This window comes from Coptis chinensis, chromosome 4 (genome assembly GCF_015680905.1).
Source record: "Coptis chinensis isolate HL-2020 chromosome 4, ASM1568090v1, whole genome shotgun sequence".
NCBI classification, from domain to species: domain Eukaryota; kingdom Viridiplantae; phylum Streptophyta; class Magnoliopsida; order Ranunculales; family Ranunculaceae; genus Coptis; species Coptis chinensis.
In genome coordinates, this window is record NC_141459.1 from 56,425,340 (window position 1) to 56,438,202 (window position 12,863).

A 12,863-nucleotide genomic window follows, 5' to 3' on the forward strand; every position below is an offset into this window, starting at 1 on the left:
TATCTCCTCCAGTCTAGGTGGCTTTTGATCAAAACAGGGAACAGAAGGTAGTCTTTGAAACAATCGTGGCACTTTTTATGCTTCATTTGATAAATCAGAATGCATTCTACAAAAGGATAACCAAGGTACAAGTTTGTTTACTATGTTTGCCCCTGGAACTAACTTACGTGAACAGTTTCTCCTGATGAGTTGTTACAAAAGCTTACGATTTTGTTAACAGCAGTTGTGGTTGAAATATCCTGAAACTTGGTTAACTTGCACCAAAACAACAACCAAACTTTGTTTACGTACAGCCCATGGTTCGAAAAAGAAAATTACGAATTTATAATTCGTTGTGCGTAATATATTCAGCCAAACAGCCACTCTTCTAATAAAATTGGTGTTTGTGGTCAAAAAATGGTTTTGTACATCATGGGTCGTGCGTCTATAAAGCTTACTGTACTATATATTCTTTCACCCTTTTTTGGTAACTTACTGTACTATATATTCTTTCACCTAAATTAGATCAAGATGACTAAAAAATGTTAAGACAGAAATTTACCAAAGCTAGTTACAGGTGCGTGTCAACTAAGGCAGCAACATCTGAGGCATCCATCACACCCTCACCTAGAATGCGCATGGCAGCCCCACTGGAGAACTTCCTTGCAAATAGGAAGCAAGGAACAGATGTTGAATTAGTCTTGCACCATTCAGTTCGGTACTCCGTCTCATAGTACACATGGTTAATTTCCTGCCAGATTGGACAGCACAGAATCTATTTGTTAAGGAACAGCCCAATATCCAGAGGCAACTTAAGAAACGTAAGATATGGGACTAGTTATGTGAATATAATACCAGTTGGGAATTTTCTTATAAGCAATTAAATGTGATTTCAGAATTAATGGAGTTTTTACGACTCTAAGTCATGCTAAATAACTGGCGGTGTACAATATAAAAGAATTTGCACAGCAGAAAACAAAATTTTGTTAGACCCAGAACCTATTCTCACTCACATAAAACTTGGATATTGTCTACTCCTTACCGAACATTATGATCAATTCAGTAGTAATAATGAGAAGCACCATTTGCAGTTCATGTAACAAGTATGTGAGCATTAAGTCATTAGAACTTAGATGTAATAAAATAAAGAACTGCACCTTTATTTCTTTTATTTGTTGAGGGCCTGCTTTGGCATAAGTGAATGTGACCGGATGCCAAGCTGACTTTTCTGGTTTTCCCGTCGACTGGTTCCACAAGGTGTATGTCAACGTTCTCCGCTCGAGTTCATTCTCAATCTCATTCATCTAAGAGGAAATTAATAAAGAATATATTCACACCAAAGGGAAATTCATGCCTAGTGATTCAAAATAAGAAGTGGTCTAGAACATGTAGCTATATATATATATATATAGGGAGGGATAGAGCCACTCCTTCGACGTACAAATTGAATTAAGACATGATTTTTTGTGGATATGATCTTCTCACAATGGATAGCATGCCCACAAAATTTCATACTATTTGGATATGTCTAACCTTGCGAAAACTAGTGTTCAATTTTGAATGTTTATCTAACAGTCCAGAATTTTCCGATTTCATGATAACATTTTATTAGATTAGATATATTTGAATGAACCGAAATTTTATAGGCATGTTATTCATGGTGGAGAGATCAGCCCTTAATTCAACTGGTAGGATGAGATATGGCTTTGTATGTTTTGGGAGTGGCTCTATCCCTCCCCATATATATACATACATACATATATATTAATTAAGGGTTGATATTTGTGGAGATGACAACCCCCAATCATGTCCATTGTCACAAAACTCAGCTCATTTGAATATGGTCAGGAGAGTTAAAATTTTGTTAACAATTAGATTGACACTATAACTCGAACACAACTTTTGGCAATGTTAGACATTAAAATGAGCTGATAATTTTTTAGGATTATCTTCATGCTAATCAGCCCTTAATTCGTACTGTCGGTCCACTTTTTCGATGGAGTCTGCTGTAAGGGAGGAATCAATTGAACAACGTGCAAAAAATGAGAAAGCTAAAAGTCAAAAAGAAAATTAAAACAAAGATCATACTAAACATAATTGTTGCTGAAGGCACAAAAGTAAAAATCAGGCTTACTGAAAGTAGTGTCTGCACATAATGTTCATCAGGGATGCAGTTATGCTGCTTCTGAAGTTGCTGCAATTAATATTGAAGTGCTTGTATTAAAAAAAATAGAATCGTTCAGGAAAGGAAGAAAGTATTTAAAAATTTGGCAGTCTTGGAAACATCTCTAAAATCACTAGGACTGATACCAGATAAGTGAAACTATTCCATTATCTTCAAAGCTAATATAAATGATGAAATTTGGAAATCTAATTCCAATATAGAAAGAGGAAGATGTGTAACTAACCAAGAAAGTAATGTTATTCAAAATAAGTGGAGTACTTGATTCTTGAAATGGTGTGTATGGCCGACAAATTACAAAAACTGTATGTGAGAACCAAATGCATTTGTGTTGATGAGTACCATGAAAAGTGAGGAACACACAGAACGTATGTTCTATGTGTTCAATAGCATGGGACCAAATCTAGAGATGGCGAGTCAGTGTGAGACAGAAAGAAAGAGATCTTTATGGTACCAATGAGAAAGTGATTTGAGGAAAACGAGTTCCCATACAAGCGCCTTTATGATTAATGCACGTTCTCTATACTTACATAATTACATATACCTACAGAGTAGTTTGTTACCGACATGGCGACACTGATGGTAGTTGGCAACACTCATGACAGCAGCTTTCTTTTAAGAGAAAAGAAACCAAAACAAATTTGACTTCCAAAATCCAAGGGAACAAAATTATCAAATGGTACTTTTATTATCTATTTGTTTGGATATTCCTATTTTCTCTCCCATATGGCCACCATAGGTTTATATTTTGTAGTAACTAAAGTTGTATATCTATTCCTATTTTCTCTCGTAATAACATATAATCTGATATTTCTGGTTAGAGACAAATATCCATCACTAGTCTCGCCTCATGATGAAATCTCAACCACCAATCATAAAAAGAACTCTCGAGATACCCATCTCCCATTTTGTAATAATATATATTTGATCTTGTTCTCCAAATTTACCTCTAGAATTTAATGTGCTGCAGTTTGCCATAATATTAAAACCTGTTTATATACCTTATTCCATAAATGCAATCCCTCCCCCCTAGGTTCCAAAAACTTGTTAAGACTCGTTCCCTGGAGACTAAGCAAAGTTTCTCGAGTATCTATCTTTTTTAATCCATTAAACTCAGAGACATAGTATTAACCTGAAAAGGTTAGAACTGAATGTAAAAATTAAGCCCAAGAGTAGCTAATAAGAATGGGTATCTTGATGCAAGGATAGTGAATGTGGATAAAGCAATCACGGAGAAACATTACTCACGATATTCTTCCTTCCTCCACGGGGGTCAATTGGTGGACGTCGCTGCACAGTTAACACATTAAGGAATAAGTAACTTCCAAAATATCAGCTAGTAAGTCAGCTCCAAATTCATAATGTGTACAACAGGTGTGTATACAGAACACACACACACACACAGATACAGATACACACAAACACACACACACACACAGTTGTGTGTGTGTGTGTGTGTGTGTATATATTGGTTTGAAACTTAGATTTCTCTTTCCAATTAATAAAAATCAGATTCATATGAATAAGGATGAATATATGTCAAGGAACTTGACTGCATTTCTAATTATAGAAGACACTTCTTTGAAAAGTACTTAAAAGAATATGAATGAAGAATTAGGAAAAAAATCACATCAATGCATACCTTGCAATATCTTTTGAAAACTGGAAGGATAACATCATCATCTACAATAACCTCAGCATGCTTACGGACTATGGCAATCCACTGAAATGTCAAATCAAAGTCAATGCAGATCTTACGGAAGAGGATCAGCAAGCAGTAAACAATCATATTATCTAAATAATAAAACACCGTGACTTAGTAGGGAGACAAATTGTGGAAGAAGATACCTACGGCCAATATTCTACTATTCTAAGTTTGTGAGTGTATCTCAGGCCTTAGTTAATTTGGGTCTTGCACCCAATATAATATCAGATAACATATGGGGTTGCAATTCACTCTCACAATGGTATTATCATTTAGTTGCAAATCTTGTTTTCCAGATGACTATGGGAATCGGGACAATAAAGAAGAGTTTTCAGTGCAATCCGTCTACCAAAGATTGACCAAGGAGTATGCTTTTTGCAAATGCTACAAGTAGAGGATATAATTCCTGATTTTTCCGTAGAAGCGGATATGGATGGATTGCATTCCATCTAAAGTGGCTTTCTTTTGTTGGCCTGCCTTCATGGTTAGAATTCAAACCATCAATATCTTCAATGTACGGGTACGGAACTTGAGAACATGTGTTCACTTTGTAAAGAAGAAGAAAAGAGCGTGGATCAAATTCTTCTTAATCGTGACTTCTTGAAGGATTTTTAGGTGCTATTCTTTTCTTCTTTCCATAAACCTTGGAGGATGCCTACCAACATTAGGGAGGCGCTTGGTAGTAAGTTAATACTCACCGCTTCCTAGCAAAGCAACATGGCTGGCGGAGCATCTTCCTTGTTTGGATTGTGTGGAAAGAAAGTCATTTATAACCGAAGGCGGGAGCAACTTCGAAGAGTAAACACCAAAACATTAATAATTATAAACTCCCAAAATTAGGGCTACAGGGGAAAAACGAATTTCCAGTAATTAGACTCAATCAAACAATTAATAAACAATAAACAACCAACTAACATTGAAGGCCAACATGCCTTTAAATAGCAAACCTCTTCCTAATTCTAATCAGAATTCAAAATATAAACTACTAATAACTTATTACTAAACCTAGTAAACCTATGATTTCGAATTTAGAGGATAGTAATAAAATAGAATAACTAGTAAAAATAACTAATTTCAAGCAAGTCCGACATCATGTTGATGTCAGCATCTATGCTCATGCATCAGAATGCAATACAAGAATTTTTTAGCAAGAAGAAAAGGAATTTCACAAGGTAGTGGAGGGGATCAACAAGTAGCTATACAGTCGGGCATGTATTAACCCTCGTTTCAAGGGAGTCGCCTACCAAGGTGTGTATAATTGGGATACTCTTGTAAGGTGATGAGGATGTTTTTTTTTTATATGTAAAAATTAATATATCAACATAATCAAAGTATTACACCAACACATGAATTATTGGTCTGAATCTAATTTTTCAAGAACAATACCCCACTCCAACATTGCAATTGCAGCCCTGAAGCTAAGGTTGGGTCCAATGGTTATCAACTCCCCATACACAGTGTTATAAGGATAGAGAGTAGGTTTTGGTGATTCAATGGTCTGAAAGTTTGAAACCCGCTTTTTTTCTACGCCACTTTGACCAGCGCACAACGAAAAAAATAATAATAATAAAAAGCATTCCACGCCTCTTCAAGTTGCACAGAATAGAAACCCAAATGTCGCAAAAGACGAAAGTGCCCCTGCACCCTCTTATTTCCAACAGAACCCACTTTCTTCCTCAACCAATTTCGCCCCAAAAACATTTCAGCGCCACTTCCCCTCCACTCAACAATTGGTGAACACCACCACCGAATGAAGGAGTAAGGAGTACCCCAACACTTCCAATTCAACAACCAACAATTCTTCTATATTTTTGCTAGATTTTTATTCTAGTTCTTTGAGAGATTCCTTCATGCCTCTCTTTCTTGCTCAATTTCCAATTAAAAGGTACTCATACCCTTGTTGCATTATTATAACTTCCTTCTAATGTTCAATTAATTTAACTTTTTCATTTTCAAGCCATTTGCATGCACCACTTTATTGGTACCTTCATAATCAATACTTTTCTTCTCTTTGAATTCCATTTCTTTTGAGATTTTGTTCTGTTTTGCAGCTACCCTGTATCCTAATGGGGCACCCATTACCTCTTTAGAAAGACCATTCACCAAATATGGTGGGCTTTTTTTTTTGGATGCTAATTCCCCCTTCCTTCACAGCTTGTCTCAAACTGGAAGCAAACTTTGAGGATAGTCTAACTTTACTTAATTTCCATATGTAACGTAGCAGAAAATTACCGTAGATTTTGAAATGGCAGAGTTTGCTTGATCGAGAGTTGCCTTTAGAACTGGTGCTAGGACTTTGAGGAAGGAAGTATCAAAGGTGATGGATGGCTGACTCCTTTCCAAACTATTGATCATCTCAGTCCACAATAGCTCTAGTTGACAGGCTACACTTCCTTCAGAAGAAAAGTGGCAATTGTGAGTTCATTCACTGACTTGGTAAGAATTCTTATGCCTACTCTATTGTTATTTCATTGATAATTATCATGTGAATTGAAGGGTGTTGAAATATGTTTGTGGCTCGGAGTTGGGTATCATTTTATTTGTAATACACCCAGATTGCCTGGAAAAGAAAAGATAAATTACTTATTGTCTTCCTTATTAGAACTGTATGTATTCTTTCACCATTTGATTTATTTTTTGTATTTTACTCACAAAACACGTTGGCTTAGAAATTGAAAATTCACGGAACTTTGTTTAATAAGGTTAGCTTAGTGTAGTTTGTTTTGTATTTGACTCATGAAACACATTAATTTAGTGAAATTATTGTTAAATTATATCTTCATGTACATTATTTAATTTGAATTGATCTCCAGTAAAATGTTTGGATTTGGGCGTATACTTTGGAGTTCAAGGAGTAGAAAAAAGGTCGTGAAACAAATATCTTCTCGTTCGGAGGATACAAATCTTACTATTACATCATTTGATCCCACGTCGTATGAACGTGTTGCTCCAAATGAAGAGACACATGTATCTTACAATCTTCGAAATGGTGTGACAGTTGCAAAAATTGGTCTCAAAGGGACTTGGACTCTTGTGTTGAAGCTGATCAAATTAATAGACACCCTCGAATTTAGGCAATTCATTAATGACATTGGGTTAGACATTTTTGCACAAATAGATGATGACCAGGCCGACCATGCTTTAAATGAGGTCATTGTAGAGAGATGGTAGGATTCTACCCATACGTTTCACTTACCGTGTGGGGAGCTAGGAATCACGCAGCTTGATTTCGCTATGTTGACTGGTTTGCATATTGGAGTTGGGAAGCCGTTGGCTTATGATAAGAGATTTGAGTCATTTGAGTTGGCTGAAAAATATCTCACATTGTTGAATGAAAATGACATTCAATCTGTAGCATCAAGTTGGTTCATTTGGAGCAATATACGTGCTATGCATATTCCGATATGTTTTTACGAGCTTTTATGTTGTATGCTATTGGTCATATTGTGTCCAAAAAGCAATAGCACGGTGCATTTGGGGTATTTGGCGAGTCTTATTACCATAGACGATATTTGTGGTTATGATTGGGGAGGAGCTTCTTATGCGTACCTAATTCGGTCTTTGGACAAAGTATGTCGCTATGGCACTAAACCTGGGACTAAAACTATATCGGCGATGTGGCAAGTGCTTGAGGTAATGAAAATTAATTACATGTTATTTATAAAATTAAGTACTTAATTATTTTAATTTGTGAGTTAATCTAAATTAATTGTGTTCAGTACTGGTATTACTCTTATTGCCAAAATACCTGAGCCTAACAAGTTTCAAGCTATAAATAATTGGGGTCCAAATTTTCGTCAGTGTGCCTCCGGTGATGGTCGTCATATTTTAGACCTAGCTCGCCAACAGTTAGAGTCTCGTAGTCGGGCTTCTATTATATGGCAACCATGGAAGGGTTACATAGAACATCACTACGTTCAGAGTGCTAAAGAGTTGACTAACCTACGCGATACGGTGTGTTTGGAGCTTATGTACATACATGGTATTTGGGAGAGCATTGCCGACACCAAGTGACAGGTGAAACTTCAATTCCTTGTGCTCCACCTTCCCCTACGGATATTCTGGCCTCTCCTGCGACACTACAGCAGTGGTCAGAAAATGTTGGTGTTCTTACTACTAGATTAGTTCGACTTGTTAGTGAGGACCAGTACAGAGCTTATTGGGGTCACGTGTCAGTAGGTATGCTTCTTCTCGCCATGCATAGAATTGTAAACGTGGACTACATTGGTCCATCTAGTCTCCAGGATGATGTGCATATCTCACAACCGGTGGATGCGACCTTGTCTTACACACCTTACCTACAGAGAGAGCGTGAGGTCGATGCATCCCACACTGCAAGCAACTGGACTGTCCCTATCACTTTACAAAATGGGCAGATCATTCATCACCATATTGAACCAGTAGGTTGAGAATCAGTGCCCCAGCTTCCTATTTATGATCAGATGTCTCGTGTAAGTAACTTAATTTGTTTGATTGTTTTATTTGTATTTATTACCGTACTTGTTAGTGTTGGTTATGATATGCAATTGTTATCTTTGAATATATGCAGGCCAAGATGAAGGCAATGTTAGAGGATGTTCCACATGCAAATGCTTCAATGGTCAGTGTTATATCTCATATCTCAAATGGGATGTATAGTACTTCAGGTGATGTCATTCGAGCTTTTAACAACACTGTTGGTCATAGTAGTCTAGAGGATCAACATACTCAATCCCAAGTATTTGAGACTGATATGACCCCACCGGGAGGTGTATACTATCCTCAGTTTGAGCCTCCACATACATCTAGGCGCTACTCCAGCTTTCATGGTGACTCCAGCTTACAGGGCGTTAGAAGTACTTTTCAGGGGGATAGTAGTTGAAATGGAGGGTGGTGGTAGCACGGTACTTTAATAGCTCCCTTGGTGGCTTAATGGTGCATGGTGATATGGTATTGTCTTCTTATTCTTTTCAAATTCTAATTCATTGTGAGTCATCCTCTACATCGAACAAAGCGAGGTTAATGATTCTTCACATACAGTACCTTGATGGTAATGATTCTTCATCTAACACGTCAACAGTAGACAATCTTTGCCTATTGATATTATTAGTATTGAAATCACATACAGTACCTTGATGTGAATGGGTACTCTCTAATGTATTTATTTATCTCCATTATCAGTGAGAGCTTTTTATGTTTTTTTTCGTGTGTTGCAAGCTAATTGTTATGTGTACATTTCATATGATCTCACCTTATTTATCCTGCTTGTAAGAAATATTTAATTTCCTCCAATGGTGTATCTATTTGATCTAATGAATCTAAGGATTTTGATTCTATTTTTGTAAAACGCATGTATCATGTTGATTTGACTGTTTGCATTGCTCCGTGATATCCGGATTAAAATTATGGGAAAGTATTGAAAACACAAGGAGATTGTTGGGTTTTTTTTACTTTGTAATTATAATAATGTAGTTTATGATACATTGCAGGTATGACAGGATTAATATTATGGGAAAGTATTGAAAATACAAATGAGGCTTTGTCCTTTTTTTTTTTTGTACACTTTAAATTAATTCAAAAGATAATTTATAACATGTAGCTTCGAACACATAACATTTGAAATATAAAACTTAAAACTTACATACAACACAACAGACCACATTGAAACGTGAAGACTGGAACTAGGAAATAATAAGACAACAAACAACTTTATTTATTGGTTTGCACGCCATTCCCATAAGTGATTAATTAAGCGATGCTCTAATTCTCTATGCTCAGCTCGATTGTGCATGTGAGCTAAACGTTGCAAAACTCTTATAAACTCAACATTACTAGTATCTCGTTCAACAATATATGGGATAACAACAACCTCTTCATAATTATAGTTCCTAGCAGGTGGTAAATCTCCAAAGTCTTCTGCATGCACATATGTATGTCTTTCTTCTTCCACAATCATTTTATGCATGATGACATGACATCATGCAACACATTTTTGTCCCATAGGCGAGCTCGACCTCTAACAATGACAATTCTTTTTTAAGAACTCCAAATGCTCGTTCAACATTTTTCGTGTAACACTCGTGCATCTGTGTAAAAAAAATTTATCTTTCACCTCTAAGTTTTTTTATTGCTTTCACTAGTGTAGACTATTTAGGATATATACCATCCGTCAAATAATAACCAATGGTGTAGTTTTTACCCATGAGAGTGTAGCTTGCAGGAGGGGTAAGACCAAACATGAGATTATTGAAAAGAGTAGAGCGCCACAAAATATTAACGTCATTATTAGTACCTGGTAGGCCAAAGTAAGCGTGCAATATCCACATGTCGTAAGAAGCAACTGTCTCAAGTACGATGGTTGCAGCTCCATGTTTTCCAATCTTCCAGTGTACTGTCCTGCCCGCTCTGTTGGACATGTTTCCCAAATCTAGTACATACAATCGAGACTACCAAGCATTCATGTAAACCCCCTTAGCTCAACAACATTAAACAACCTTGCAATGTCCTCCTGGTTTGGTTCTCTCAAATATTCGGGACTAAATGCCTCCACTATATGTTGACAAAACAATTTTACATATGAGTATGGTTGATTTAGCAATGTGGAAATACTGATCCAGAAAATCAGCTGGGATTTCATAAGCTACCGTTTGCAACGCACACAACATTTTTCTCCAAGACGACAATCCGACTTTACAAGCTGCATCATACTTCTTCCAAACGTCACTATGTTGCTTTAGGCAACTCCTAATCCTCAAGAATAACTGACTACTCATTCAGTTGCGATTGTTGAAAATGCATTCATCATATATGGGATTCAGACCAAAGTAATCAGCCTTTTAAACGTGCATTGCCCATGGCTCTATTACGGTTATGATACTTGCGTCCTGCAATAGACCCTAGACGGGGCCTTTCTGGTTGAATGACATTATTATAGATAACAACCAATGCAATAAGATTTGCTTGGATGTCATTAGCCGCGGTATCCAAAAAATCTTGATCTTGTTGGTAGAATTGAAGAAAATGATTTCTTCGGTTAATAGCATCATTGTCATCATTACCAGAAGAGCTGGAAGACCGGAAGAATGATGATGAGGAGCAGCTCCAGAGGCCATTTTTATAAAAGTTATATAAAAAAGAGAAAATAATGAATGAAGTAAGAAGTTCCTTGTGGAATAGGATAGGCTTAGGTTTGTTTATATAGATTAATGAAATCTAAAATTGAGGTCCAAATTTTTTGAAGATGAGATTTTCACAAATCATGAGATTTTTTTACGATAAAATAGTTGATGTTATGTTGTGGATATGATATTTTTTTTACCATTAGAAAGTTATTATTAAAAATTTACAGTTGGAAAATAACTTTACTAATTTTACTGTAATAGTTTTACCATTGGATTGTAACAATTACAATTTTACTGTAATATTTGAAATTTACCGTTGGAAATTTATTGTACCAATTTTACTGTAACAGTTTTAATAATGGAAAGTTACCATTTCAATTTCTACGAAATTAACATATTTGAAATTTACCATTGGATAATAATGGAGATTGGAGATTAGATAATAATAGATAATAATTGATAATGGAGATTGGAGCATCCAACACATTTATTTCCTGACTTGACTTCACAGCCAAAATATTGAAATGAAGTTAAATAAGCAAGCACATATGCTCTTTATTTCTTAGATGGAGATGTCATATTGGAAATCCTGTAAAGATAATATACAACCAAAAGATTGAAATGAAAATACATAAGCTAGCACATACACCTTTGCCGCTCTTATATTTATTAGAGATGGGAGATGTCATATTGGAAATCCTGTAAAGATAACATATCTAATAATATATCTAATAATGATTATTATATTTCTTAATTATAAATACATATCCACAATGTTGTCAATTAAGTCGTTTTCCATTTTTACCGAATCGTAAATCGTATCGAGTCGTAAATCGTAAGATTCTAGCCATAATATATATAGGGGTTGTAAATTTTTTACATATATGAATATACCATATGAAAACTACTAATCACTTGGAGTTTGGAGTATAAGAAAGTAGAAACCCTAAGAGAAATCCCCAAATCTCCATTCCATGGTCGAAATTTATGAAAAAATACTGAAATTTCATTGAAAATGGGTGAAATTTGTCTAATTTTCGAAATAGAATATGGGCTTAAGTTATATGGACTGACCCAAGTCTTATTAGGTTGGGTTGGACCTAACCCAGGTCCATATAAGCATATAACATATAACCCTTCGTTCTTAAGAAAAAAAAAATTGAGAAGGAGACCAGACCGAAAAAAAAGAAAAGAAAGAAGAATAGAAGAAGAAGAAGAATTAGAAGTAGAAAGTGTATAAAAACGTACCTGGTAAGTTCTCTGATTTCTTTCTATCTTCTCATTTCTTTTTTTTTTCTTTTCTTGATATGTACCTGTTGCTGTTTTTTTTAATCGAAGGAATCGTTATTATTTTCGATTCCTACGATTTTGCGATTCGAATCCCGATTTTTGACCTATTCCTGTCATTAACGATTTATTGGTACGATTATGATCTTTTGAATTACGACTCGACTTGAGTCGTACGATTCTCGATAACACTGCATATCCATTCTCATCATACAATTCACACATTTCTTATTCTCTTTTGAGCCAACAAAAAAAAATTCTCATTCTCAGTTTTTTTCTCATTTTGTTTTATAGCAACGTCTTCTAGGAAATCGTCGTTTAACCCAATGGAAGACACAATTTTGATTGAAGCATGATTACAATTCTCAATTTATCCAATTACCGGGAAAAACCAGTCCTACAACATGATATGGGATAATATTGTGAATCGGTACGAAACAGAGAGATTGAACTACTGTTATATTCATCGAACCAAGAAAGGCTTGGAAGGTCGTTGGGGAATGATCAACAAAGCTATAACTTTGTTTCGTGGTTGTCCATCAAGCTGAATCTTTTAACATTTCTGGAGCAAACAAAACACATATTGTAAGTACTGATTTTAAATTCACTA

At 35.6% G+C, this 12,863-nt stretch overlaps 1 protein-coding gene across 4 annotated transcripts in view; it reads right to left on the reverse strand.

The window, feature by feature from the left end:
* Window positions 1-300: 300 nt before the first annotated feature.
* The window catches only part of LOC147504090 (glycosyltransferase BC10-like), a 28,104-nt gene continuing 15,541 nt past the window's right edge, over window positions 301-12,863 (reverse strand). For 2 of the 4 annotated variants that reach the window (XM_086557185.1, XM_086557187.1), the window contains 6 exons: window positions 3,804-3,884; window positions 3,410-3,451; window positions 2,114-2,173; window positions 1,137-1,283; window positions 542-730; window positions 301-495 (listed from right to left, as the gene is read on the reverse strand). In XM_086557185.1, the coding sequence (XP_086413311.1) occupies window positions 551-730; window positions 1,137-1,283; window positions 2,114-2,173; window positions 3,410-3,451; window positions 3,804-3,884 (510 nt within the window). In that variant the 3' untranslated portion in view covers window positions 301-495; window positions 542-550. Of the gene's footprint in view, window positions 731-1,136; window positions 1,284-2,113; window positions 2,174-3,409; window positions 3,452-3,803; window positions 3,885-12,863 lie in introns of all 4 variants that reach the window. The other 2 variants (XM_086557184.1, XM_086557186.1) reach the window with 2 other exon arrangements.